Below are 13,349 nucleotides of genomic sequence, written 5' to 3' on the forward strand. Positions count from 1 at the left end.
GGAAAGTTAAATTGTCGTCATATTAAGATTTTCAGAATTTTCCCACAAATCTAAAGGGGATTTCCTGGTCCAGTGGGAACTTAAAACACTTTCCAGGACTTGTGGGACTTACTTATGGCTACTGGAGCATTAGCTGAGAAAGCTCCTCCCAGCCTTCTCCTTCACTATGCCTGTTTGGATGTGAAAGGAACTCCACTTCAACTTAAACACATTTCAGCAAGAGACTTCAGCAAAGGCAACACATTTCCTACAGAAGTCCCATCTGACTGATGTTTCTTCTGTTTGCATGTCTGTCAGCTTCCAAGCATACTGCCTTGCATGGAGGGCACCCTGGCTGCTTTCTCAGCCACTGTATTTGGACTAGCTTGGGAAAACCATTGCCTCTAAGCACTTTCCAAATCAAGTACTGACAGCCATGGTGGGCTCTACTGCTATGAGACTCCCCACAACCAAAGCCCAACCTGAGCAGTGGAGAGGGAATGACTGTGGGATCAAGGTTTAGTGCTGTCAGCTGGTAGTAAAGGAGTGAGCCTTCTTGAAGTTGTTCCTTAGTTGTCATTAATATTAAATGAAACCACACTGCAATTGGTTGAGCAGAGACTTTTCCCAGGTGGGGAGATGCAAGTGTAGGTGTGAGGTAGGGCAAAGAGACCAAGAGGAGCCTCACTGGTGCGTGATGGGCTGGGTGGCACCATTCCGTGGGGCAGCTTCACCAGGTCCTACTAAGATGAGTGTCAGTGATGTGTAACAGCTGGGTAACACCACTGCTGTCACACACGAAGTCCTGTCACACAACAGGACCACCATGTGGGTTGGAACCTCGGCTTGGCAGCTGCACTTGCCCTGTACACCTTGCTGCTTGCAGGGACATGCACACACACAGCCAAAGACTGCCAGTGTAGTCAGTAGGACCAAGGTGGTGTTTGTCCCTCTGTTCTAAGCTCTGGTGAGCTCCATTTCTGTGTTTAGATTTGAGCTTCTCACTATGGGAGGAACACCAAGGCCCTGGAGCACATCCAAAGAAGGGCAACAAAGCTGTGAATGGTCTACAGCACAAGTCTTATGAACAGCAACTGAGGGAACTGAGATTGTTCAGTCTGGAGAACAGGAACCCCAGGGGAGACCTTATCTCTACAGTTCCCTGAAAGGATGCTGTTGTAAGGCCAGGATTGGGCTCTTCTCCCAGCTAACAGTGATAGCACGAGAGGTGATGGCCTCAAGTTGCACCAGGGGAGGTCTAGGTTGGTAAGGCACTGGAAATGGCTGTCCAGGGAAGTGGTGGAGTCACTATCCCTGGAGATATTAAAAAAAAGGGGTAGATTTGGCACTGAGGGACATGGTTTAGTGGGCATGGTGGTGGTGGGTTGATGTTTGGACTAGATAATCTTAGTAGTCTTTTCTAGCCTTAATTCAATGATTCTATGAAATCCAGGCTGCTAGCAGTCTTACATTCTTCCAAGAGCCATTAGTTATGGCTGTAGGGTGTGTACAGAGCTGCCCTAGTTCTCACTGAGTGCAATCGCCCAGTAAAAAGCTCTTCCCTGCCCCCAGCACTCTTCACGCACTGACCTTGACCTGAATATCATAATCCACTTCAGCCACAAGGAATAGCAGTGCATGGCGGGTCACCCAAGGACTGTTTTCAGCTCTTATGTGGGTCACGGCTCACCAGAGTAGTGGTGAGTGCATTAGGTGCTGTGTGGGAAGGAAGAGCTACCTGTAACAGCTTTCCCAACCTCTGGTCTCTTCTGGGGTTGCTCCATGATGTTTATGTCCAGTGCCTGATGTACACAGGGTGAGGGCTGTGAGGGCTGCTTCTTTAATTACCGTCAAATAACAGCTCTGCTCTGGCCCCTGGTAGCTGCTGGGTAAGCAAAAGATCCCCATGCTGGATTGCAGGGAACAGACATTGGACTGTTTGGCAGTTGCAATCAAAAGCCTTTTTTTTTCTTTCTCTTTCCCCAACACTGGTCAGCAGCTGTGTTGTTTATAGGATGAATGGAGCCCTTAATGAAGCAATACATAGAAACAGTGAGAGGCTGTGTCTGTCTGTTGCAAAGGGCTGAGGGGGAAGGGCTGATCTCCCGAAATACCCTGACATCCTTTCTTTTGGTTATTTAAACATCAGACGCAGCAGTTATCAGCTATCAACATAAAGCCTATATTTGGCTCAGTGGAAACACTAAATCCACACATCAAAACAGCTGTTGATATGTACGGATCCAGAGAGACTTACAGGTCCAGTGAACGTGGGATAGCACAACACAGTACAAAACAGTGCAAAACAAAAGCAGACGGCATGTGGGAAGAGGGCAGACCGAGTTACATGTGAGATTGCTGAATGTGAAAACAACAGTGTGTTACTGGCACAGCACGGATTGCAACAGACACGAAAACAGACAGGAAGAGGATTCCAGCAATGGAGAGAAAAATAAGCAGCTTTTCTATAAACTGTTTCTTTTCCTCCAGCTCAGTCCATCGCTTGCAACACGTGACATTAATCATAAACCCCCCAAATGCATCTAGGTTAAAGTTTCCAGCTGTTTGGTCTCCAGAGACTTTTAAATAGAAAAGCAGCATCCTTCAGCACAAAAGTCCTGTGTCGCTCATGCAGTATTGGCACATCCACTTCCATTCTTGCTCTGCAAGGACAGGGTGGGGGAAGGCTTCGCTGAAGTTTAACTGATCTTTGCATAGTAGATGCTGAGGCCCATGCAAAGGTGAAAAGAACTCTGATTTCAGCAATTACTCTATGATTCTATGAGAGGTTCTGAAGAGCAGTTAGGAAGCCTGTTGGTCCTTCTGCTCTCAGTAACCTTAGGAGCACTATGAAAGTTGAATTGTTTATTTTCCGGAAAACTCCTGTTATCTAATCAGAATTTCCTCTCTGCCATAAGGCACTCCTGGCTCCTTAGAGTAGGAGTACACCCTTGAGTACTAAGTTTTGGGCCCCTCACTACAAGAAAGTCATTGAGGCACTTGCAAGCTGTAGGAGTTGGGTATTTTTATTTTTTAATGAATTTTCATAAACCTGCAAGCCACTTGCATCTCTTCAGGTTAAGCACCAGTAAAGGATGCCCAGTACTGCAGGCAAAAAAGGAGCCTTAACTCCTTTTAAAAGGTAAAGCACCACTTCTCTGTAAAGCTCTCCAGGATTTCTGTACAGGTACACACTGTTCCTTGCCAGATGAATACTTTTTGTTGCAGAGCTGACATTTATAGTGGTCCTAGCAACTCCCAGCTGCTGAGAAATGCTCACAGATCCCTTTGTGCTACAAGAAGGATTGGATGCATTCCTCCCTGTTTAAAAAAACTAAAATGCTTAGGCTTTGACAGACACACCATGGTGTCCTTGTGGAAGGAATGATTAGTCATTCCCAGAAAAGCTCACAGAAGAACATAACTTTGCCCTTCTTTTGTAAGATGTGTTGGCACGTGTTATTCCCATTTTCACTGGCAATGGCATAGGCTGTGGTTGTCCAAACCAACCTCCATTCTGGTAACACTCCAGTAACAACTGCTGAATAATCACATTTAGTGGGACATGGGCTCAAACATGACAAATATTTGCTTTTGTCTCTTTGTATCACAGTATTTTCCGAAATACAGGAAGAGCATCAAAATTGTTTCAGCAAAGCCACAAAATCCCCCTATCCCTGAAACTCCCAATATGTTACAATGGTGCCTAGGTTAGAGGGTGGTGAGGTGCTAGAACAGGTTGCCTAGAGAGGTGGTACATGCCCTGTGCTCCTGGGGACACTCAAGCTCAGGCTGGATGGGGCTCTGTGCAACCTGCTCTAGCTGTAGGTGTTCTTGTTCATTGCAAGGGATTTGGACTAGATGACCTTTAAGGGTCCCTTCCAACATAAACTATTCTGATTCCAAGAGCACCAGTGTACATAAAACCAGTCTGCCAGCACCCAGACTGGCATGAGAAAACAAACTTATACTTCTGCTGTAAGGACAGAAATAAAACAGTGCTTTAATTATTTCCTGCATCTTCAGATTCCTCTTTCTTTTATGTTTGGGTTTTTCTTTCAAAATTATTTGGAAGAGGGGATCCCTACTGTTTTAATGTGAGATTCAGAAAAGAACAGTACTTAGAAACACAGAGAGGTAAGTGCAAGGCAGTCAACAGACAAAAATACCTCCAAAAGCAGGTTCACACACCCAGAATTCAAAAGCCTCAAAGGCTGAGGAAAGAAAGGGTGCAGTAACGAAGACACCAATTCCTGTGAGAAAGACAGGATTGTATAGAAACACAAAATCATTAAGGTTGGAAAAGATCACTAAGGTCACCTAGCCCAACCATCAACTCATCTCCACCATGCCCATTAACTCTTCTCCCTCAGTGCCACATCTCCACATTTCTTGAACACCTGTACGGACTGTGACTCTGCCACTTCCCTGGGCATCCTGTTCCAGTGCCTCACCACTCCTTCTGAGAAGAAATTATCCTTTAGTATTTTGAACAGCCAGTAACACTTCATACCAGAATGTTTTGTGTTTTCTTAGTATAAATACTACACAGGAGTGGGGAAAAAAAAAACAACTCAGAGCATGAAAGTAGGGAAGGGCAGGAATAGGAAAATGAGGAAAAAAGATTTCATTTCTACAAAGGAGTGACAAGGAAAAAGCTCCCATTAAGCAAGCTTGTTGTACTCCTGGTAAAAGATGAAGACACACGACACTGCAAAGTTACAAATTTATTTGTTTTGAAATAAATACAAATACTTCATTAAGAAACTTTTCTTGATAGACTTTACACAATAGCTTTATTCTCTCTTGAAATTGTCTGTTCTTCCCACAAACCATTACAGATATCCTACATGAGAGCTGAGTTAGTCAATATAAAGTAACCTAGATGGCATTCCTCTGAACAAGCAATCCCAAAGTATTAACATCTGCCATTTAACTGCACGGTCTTTGAGTTTCCTTGTTTATGCAAGGGCTGCAATGCAGCAGGTATGCACTCAGTACTCAGGAAATCCCATCCTGTTGAAGGACAAACTTAAGGACATCCAACTATGAAAATCTGACTGGCAGAAAGATATCAAATCACCAACATCAAAAGAAGTAACCCAAGGTATCGGGCAGCTACTTAAAGATGCAGAACCAGCAGATCATTACATTTACATAGTCATTAAACACTGTATTTTGCAGTTACAGTACTGTTGCTCCATCACTTTCTCAAATACGCTTCCCAGCACCAGTGAGATCTCAGTTGCAAATCTAGTAATTAGCCATAGTTGAATGTACAGCATTTAATTACATGCCATTTCACACTTATTCATCTCTCCTGACAAAGAACAGCTGGATCTGGCTGTGCTTACAGATTCTGAATGTCTTTCAATTGTGCTGGACGCAAAAACTTGAGCTGCAGACATAGGAAGCTGTCTGAAGTAAAAATCAATCTGCTTTTGCTTTCCTGGCATGTATGGCTACCCTACTTTCTCAGACTACACCATTTTTTTGCAGCACTATGAACCCTTTGGCCCAAGATCCCTAAGAGGAGATGCTTCCTTGCTCATAAAATTTAATCCTGTCCTCACTTGGCTAAGCAGATTTTAGGGTCTAGAAAGGGGGAAAGAAAGGAAGACTGGAACTAGATCTCAAAAAAGTGAAATAAAAAAAGCTTAAAGATTTAGTTCATCTTAAAGTCACATTAAATTTGTCTATTTTAGTAGTATATTATTATGTGTAGGAAAACTAATGAATTAGAAGGCCTATAAATGCACGATACATTAACTTCTCTATCATTTGAAGTCAAGCTATATACAATGCATTCAACTCCAGCTTCAACATGAGGCCATAACACATTTGTTTCCTTTTTTTTTTTAAAAAAAAAAAAAAACAAGCCATCCATAATAGTGATTTTCTCCCTCTCTTTGAAGCTCATCTCAAATTGTGCCAGTTACTTCAAGAGAATTAGAGATAAAGGGGCACGTAATTGATTTTGAAGAAGAATATTAAGCAAGTCTGGTTTGACTCTGAAGTGTTTACAACCATATCGGCTTTTGGCAAGTTTCCTTTTGAATTTGGCATCCACTGAAGGAGGGCAAAATAGCAGCAACTGTCTGAGTTACAAGAGTAACAATAGAGCAAATGAGATGCTTCTTTTCTTTGGTCCCCATCAGACCCTGGAGAACAGAGCTCATCCTACAGAATAGCTTGAGATTAATACCAGTTATGTTTTTGTGATACACAAGGGGCATCCTTTATTTTTTCAAACTGTGACCAGTTTAAACCTCCCTCACATGCTTAGCAGGACACTTCCATGGACTTGGGGCCTGATTGCTCAGCATTGCTGGCTGAATTCGGCGTCAGCTCGATGCGTGTGTCTGTATGGGAGCGGTTCCTGGAACCCTCCCCAGTGTGGGATCGGCTCCGAGTTCCCTCCCCAGTGTGGGACCGGCTCCTTGTGCCTTCCCCAGTGTGGGACCGGCTCCTCTGTCCTTCCAAGGAGGTTACGCTGGAGCCAGAAGCAGTGCGGGACCTCATCAGCCTGGTCATGCTAGCAGAGGGCACTGGAAGAATCACAGAATCACAGAATTATTAAGGTTGGAAAAGACCACTAAGATCGTCTACTCCAACTGTCTAAATGACTTTCATTAATAACTTGCTGTCTAAGATTGGAAGAAAGCCTTGCCTTACTTCCAGCCCTAACTACCCATCATGTTGAATACAGTATTCAAGGTAGCTTCACACATAGAAGTTAAAGCACTGTTTTTACCATGTGTAAAACCCCAAGTTCCTGTTCCTTATGGAGGCAGTTGAGTTTGCTGGAGAGTGCAAGTTCGGCAGTGAAAGGACTGCTACTTCAGACTCAGCTGGAATGGAGTCACCACTATGCCATCTTAACTTTCAGGGCTTGGAGAGCAAAACGGAAGATGAAAGGAAAGGACCAAATGTTTCCCCTGTAGCCGATACAGTAGATCACCTGCAAACCTGTGCTGGGATCCACATATCACACATCTGAGCCAAAGCCTCAGAGATATTCTGCAACTTTGTGAAACGCTGCCTCCTGCACTCTTTGGTATGAAGACATTCAGTTTAAGAATATTTTCATGCATTCTCTGAAACACAGAAGCATCCCTTCCTCAACCTACTGGTCATTAAAGAACTGACAGAATAGTATGAATAATGATTATGGGAAAACATGGATTAGATGAGATGCCTGGGAATTACATACAATTAGTCAGATAAATAAAGAAAGGGCAAAAGAACTTCACCTTTATTTTGGAGAATTACTTTGCAACAGAAAACTATCTACAAAGCTTTCTACTATCTAATAAGATGATTTGGACTCAAAACCCCTCTCCAAGACATTGATGGTAGTCTTTTTTTTTTCCTCTTGCAAATGCATGTTAACAGGGAAAAGACCAAATATCTGTGATCAAAAGGCCCTCTGAATGCTTAGATGCCCAACATACTTGATAGCTACAGGAACCATTCCAATACCAATACTTACTGTATCCCATTCCCTGAACAAAGTATTTGAAAGCTTCTGCAAGTTTTGCAGGCTGTAAGAGAAACAGAAGATTACTGTACACAGTGATCAGCAATTTAGTTATATTACAGTGTGGTAGATGCCACAGATGTCTGACCTTCATAGGACATATTAAGTATTTTCTAGGTTCTTCTGAATTCCCCTGAATTTTTCATTTACATGAGGAAATGCCACTATTGCCCTCCCTCATCTGCTTCTCTGCCCCACTGCATTAACAGAAGGAGACAAGCATTTGAGAATGACATTTTTGGATAAGTGACTGTAAGTGGTCTATGCCCAGTCCAAACTTTACTAGTGCAGTTATTTAGGCAGATGAATCAAAGTAAAACAACTCGCCTCATATGAGGCATTTCATACTGAGTCCAAATCAGCAGAGAACAAATCCAAGCAGTGAGAGTCAACAGTTACCTTTACAGGGCAAAATCTAAGGGGAATTATCCAAGCACAATTGTATGACTGATGTTCTTGCAGTATTTTTCTTTGCTGATAATGCACCAGCCAGATCAGCCTCTACCTCAGTTACTCAGTTTGCAAATACTGCTAATATTTTTGGCATAGTTTTTTCCTGAATCAATGCAAAGAACGGAATCTATCACAGCAGCAAAGTATGGACTGAACCTGATTTATAGGTCAGCATTTTTAGTGAAGCAGAACTAGAGCATAAGTACGTTTTTAACTTTTCCAGCCTGGTTTCACTATCAGTCCCCAAAATTGTACCCAAACATGTTTCAGAAATTCCAGTTCATTCTCAGTCAAGTCAGGCCAGTGTACATGAGAACACAGCATTGTTATTCCCTGCCTCCCCTCTTCCTGATCTGTACTAAAAATAGTCCAAGTAAAAATTCAGCTTGAAAATGCTAGTGCACAAGCCTTAATCTATGTTAGCTTAGTCGACAGGCATAAAATAATATCTTTTCATTCCCACATCAAACCTTTTCTTGGTTAAGACTTAATTAGTGGAAACAATACCCCCTTCTATTCTTAATTCTGAGCTTTATTGGTCTTTAAAGAAAAAAAAGCTGAGATGACCAATTGACTCAATTATTCAAGTAATCATAACCACCCTTTTGGCTGAAATTTGGGAACAGCGAGTACCCCAGAGGAAAACACCCATTTGTTGCAACCTGGGACACTGCAGAACAGGATTAGTAGGATTTCCGTCAGCCAAATCATACCTGGGAAACTTGAGGGAGCCCACCACAGTCAGCCATCTGAAATGAGGATGAGAACAGTTAGAATATTGCCAGAGGAACTCATTTGTGCTCAGGATACACTAAAATGACCTTTTTAGCTATCTGGCAGGAAAGCATTTCCTTTTCTTGTACGAGTAACACACATGTAGAAGAGTGCACTAAAGCAAGTAGCTGAGCATTCATGAAAGCAACAACTGCACCCCAGAAAACCTCTGAAGCTATTTGACCTCAGGCAAAGCATCAGCTAGAGCTACAAATAAATGTTTTTGATAGGAAGAGATCACTTTCTTAGAAACTAGCCTGATAGTCCTGGTTACATCTCCAGTTCTGAATTACAGTAATGAGATGCAGTATTGACCTTAATGACAGGGGAGAGAAAACAACTGCCTAAATCTCAGAGGTGAGGTAAAAACACTTGCTAAGATTGTGGATGGCAAGCATCAGCCTGACTTGCCAAGGGAAGCAGAGAAAGCCAAATTAGAAAGCTATCTTGAGTGCATGCAGTATTTTTGGAGCACTTCATTTTTCCTGCCACTCCACCCCTCGACGTCATCCCAACAAAAACAGTCCTGTTCCAAGGAACACCACAGGCTGAAAACAGCTGAGTTGTGAATTACAGGAAACCCCAAATCCTATTTAGGATTAATTAGCAGCAAAACAGGCCTGCAGCAGGTTCTAGCATCAGCCGTATCTTTGGATGGGCAAAGGCTGGTCACTGACAAGTGTTAGAGACAGTGTCAGATTTTTCCTTAGAATAAATCTGCCATGGCCATGTAGTAGGTCAGCGTTGGAACTCCCCAACATTAGGAGGAAAAATAATTTAAAATATAATTATAAAATATAAAATATAAAATATAAAATATAAAATATAAAATATAAAATATAAAATATAAAATATAAAATATAAAATATAAAATATAAAATATAAAATATAAAATATAAAAACAGCCTACTATCATTTCCTCTGGAGAGTTTAATAAAGAGAGGTCATTAGAATTTCCCAGTAGAAGGATGACCAAGTTTGTGTCAACGTTTGTGTGCTATTATAATCATCATACTTTAAGCATCATTAATGAGCTAGAGATTGCATCCATACTACGAATGCCAAATACCAAAGACTACATGATTCTTTGCAGTTTTGTTGGCTCAACTTACCAACTTTTTGGAAAATATAGAAGTTATTTCCAAATATAAATTGTCCTGCATTGTGTCTGCACAGAAGGCAGGATGTCAATACTACGCAAGATAGATCAGTTCCCTACTCATCTCATAAATTTGCTGAGGTGCAGAGGAAAATAGAGTGGATTGTTTTCCATTTTCACTCCTCTGAAGCCCTTTTCAAACACCAGCTCTGCCAGCTCTGGTCAGATTCATTATGGGTATGTGAAATACTGAGCATTCTAAGTCTCATGTCTGGTGTTCTAGAATAGAGGGGCTGTGAGGTTCCCTGTTGTTAGCACTGACAAGAAGCTCCCAGCTTGTTTTATCCCAGTAGAATATTCACAGAAGCGTAGAATCATTTGATTTGGAAGAGACCTTTAAAGGTCACCCAGTCCAACTCCCCTGCACTGAACTTGGACACCTACAGCTAGAGCAAGCTGCTCAGAGCCCCATCCAACCTGACATTGAATGTCTTCAGGGAAGGAAGGGGCAAGCTACATCTCTCTTGGCAACCTGTTCCAGTGTCTCACCACCCTTCTTGTAAAAAAGTTTTTCCATATATACAGTCTAAATCTTCTATTTTAGTTTGAAACCATTTCCCCTAGTCCTATCACAACAGACTCTGTTAAATTATCTGTCCTCATCTTTCTCATAGACTCTCTTTTATTATCCTGAAGGCACTACCCTTCCACATCAGAAATTTCACTGTGTCAGCTATACTGCCTTGCACTGGTCTGGCTCTTTCAATTAATCCATTATATTTTAAATAAGGAGAATGTGAAGTTTAAAAGAAACAGCTCTTATTACCTTCAGAAGTGTTGTTCTTGTTGGGTCCAGCTTTGAATTGCATTCAACCTATGTGAAAGAAGTGCAGGGTAAGGCATGGTAACAAGATACAAAAATATGAACTGCTTGCTGAAAACACTGGTTTCTGGCTTAATGCAGACTAACTTTGGTACTTTAGGCTTCTGCATAAAGATAATACATGTATACTATATATAATCTTATTGTATACAGCTGAACAAGCGTCAGTTCACATTTACAACTGTATTCTTTGCCATGCATAAAACAAATCCATTAGCTAGGGCTTGTGATTTTTTTTTTTTTCACATGTGTCTGGCACTCTTGTGGCAACAAGGGTTGTTTATCTTGTAATCTGGGGTCATCTGGTAGCGTCCCAAGTGGTGAGCAGCCACGTGGCCACCAGCCAGCAGGCTGGCTATGCCTGTTAGGGCACAGCACTTGAAGTCACTCAGTCATCTGGGGCAAGTAATAATAGACAAATAGAAGCTCTTCGCTTCCATAGTGATCCATGGCAGGACTCCAATGCCACAGAACAAGTTCAGATACCAGCTGCAGATCCCTCTCTAAAGGAAAATATTTGCAGTTCATTGGAACTGCTGTGGCAATTGTTCTTAATGCAGGAGCTATTAAATAATGATGCACAGACAGAGGGCACAACCAGCTAGGAATAATGGCAGCTCTCCCGCGGTCTGAAAGAGGACTGTCATTTGGGCTGACTCGATGGCTGGCGAGATTGCTGTGCTGCTGGGAGCTCTGCTGGGCTGGCTAAGCATCTTGAGTCACCTGCCTAGCAACACTGTGTTGATGAGGGTTCAGTATACACACCACAGCATCCACTGCTGGGGAGCTGTCACCAACTACCAGGAGCACAGGGCACCTGCAAGGAAGCATACAAAAGTTGTATTATTTCTGTAATGCAGCCCTCAGATTCATTTTGTGCCCTGGAAAGGATGAGACAAGTGTATGAAAATTACATGCTGTGTGTTCCTGACACACACAACCCCCCCCCCCCTCCCCCCCCGCCCCCCATATTACACACTCTGAATGGTTGAGGTTGGCAGGGACCTCTGGATCCATCTGCTGGCCCAACACTGCTGAAGCAGGGACACACAGAGTAGGGAGCCCAGGACCACATCCAGGCAGCTTTTGAAGATCTCCAAGGAGAAGACCCCACAGCCTCTCTGGACATCCAATGCCAGTACTCAGTCATCCACATAGCAGAAGTGCAGATACACAGACATGCCTTGACGCCTTGCCTGAGATCCTGTCCTTTTTCTCATCTTGTGGCAATCTTAAAATCTTAAAATCTTAAATCTTAAAAGCCCTTTTTTTTTTTTTTTTTTTTTTAAATTCAATAAGGATTTGGACGTGAGTATCAGCCTCAAAGTCTCATCCCTCTCCCTACTACTCGCTGAGTTCCAACTTTTGGACTGTAAGCCAATTCCAACCAGTTTGACAGATGAGCGAATGTTTCCCGTGTTTAAAGATGAGTAGAGGACTGGAAAACTATTTCATTTACAAGATGCTGTGTAAGTAAAAAGCTATCAGCAGAAAATCTGGTAGATAACCGTTCTCACACCTGTTTCACTTTCCTTTGTTGTTCAAATTGGTTTTGATTATGTTCCTCTGGTTGGGTAGGCATGGCTGCAGTGCATCCAGAGCTGTAGTTCCCTTTAACGAGGACAGACTTCCAGGCTAAGTACATCTACTTTTTTAGCACCTAGTCTGGTTTTTGCATGGAGTTTGCAGTACACAGTACATGGCAGGCACTACTTGTCTATGTAGTTAATGTGTCTCCGAAGTTTGAAACGGGGAACTCTCCGTACTGAATGTCCCTGACTTCACAACAATTCAGCTCCCAGATGAAGCTACAGGACCTTGCCAGAAACTCAGCTGCAGCCCTATAGTGTCCATGCAATGCACCCAGATTCCATCTCTCGGCTCACACCACATACAAGTGAACTGATGGGAAATAAAACACTTACTGAAGGGTGACAACATTTAATCCAGGAACAGGGCGCTCAATCTCTAGGTCTCGACGACTAAAGAAAATGAAGAAGACAAATATTTTTGACACGCTGAAATTTAACAGATGCTTCCAAATTCTAGTTTACAGAAAGCACGGACGCTCACAATATGTTAATCTGATACGTTAATCTCCATAACTGATAGTGAAACACTTTTAAACTGAAGTACCAATGTCCACATGTACCATCTATCTCCCCATAAATGCACAAAGACCTTCTCTTATAAGCAAACCACCTGAGATCCCTAAACGTGCATATCAAGTAGAATTTCGTAAGGGGGGAAAACAGGTAACTCCACCACACAAATAACACAGGCTGAAAAAGAGCTGGACGGTCTCTTAAAACAGTTTCCAGTTAAAAATCAGGTAAATACGTTTACCTGTTGTAAGAGTTGACAAAGAGATGAAGGTTGGTTTGATTCATATCATTAATAATATGCTGACGGTAAGTATGGATCAGGTCATGGTTGCTGTGAATCTCTTCCTACAGTGGAAACAGAATTGTTCAGAACAGGGGCTGTTTTCTGAGAGGATCTGAAGACATGGCACAGCAGTCATGTATCAGGCTCATATCCATACAACAGGAGTGCACTCTTAGGTCAGGAACAAGTTGCAGCACTCAGTTTTATCACCCAGAGTTAACATTAGCATCTGA

General features: G+C 42.4%; 1 protein-coding gene across 1 annotated transcript in view; it reads right to left on the reverse strand.

Annotated features, from left to right (window-relative positions):
- Window positions 1-4,691: 4,691 nt before the first annotated feature.
- NDRG1 (N-myc downstream regulated 1) overlaps window positions 4,692-13,349 on the reverse strand; it is a 40,033-nt gene continuing 31,375 nt past the window's right edge. The window contains exons 10-16 of the mRNA XM_052703595.1: window positions 13,075-13,178; window positions 12,654-12,710; window positions 11,494-11,545; window positions 10,672-10,719; window positions 8,686-8,721; window positions 7,472-7,523; window positions 4,692-6,527 (exon numbers count right to left, since the gene is read on the reverse strand). Of these exons, the coding sequence (XP_052559555.1) occupies window positions 6,262-6,527; window positions 7,472-7,523; window positions 8,686-8,721; window positions 10,672-10,719; window positions 11,494-11,545; window positions 12,654-12,710; window positions 13,075-13,178 (615 nt within the window). The 3' untranslated portion in view covers window positions 4,692-6,261. The remainder of the gene's footprint in view (window positions 6,528-7,471; window positions 7,524-8,685; window positions 8,722-10,671; window positions 10,720-11,493; window positions 11,546-12,653; window positions 12,711-13,074; window positions 13,179-13,349) is intronic.

This window comes from Tympanuchus pallidicinctus, unplaced genomic scaffold, assembly GCF_026119805.1.
Source record: "Tympanuchus pallidicinctus isolate F22 unplaced genomic scaffold, pur_lepc_1.0 scaffold5, whole genome shotgun sequence".
Taxonomy (NCBI): Eukaryota; Metazoa; Chordata; class Aves; order Galliformes; family Phasianidae; genus Tympanuchus; species Tympanuchus pallidicinctus.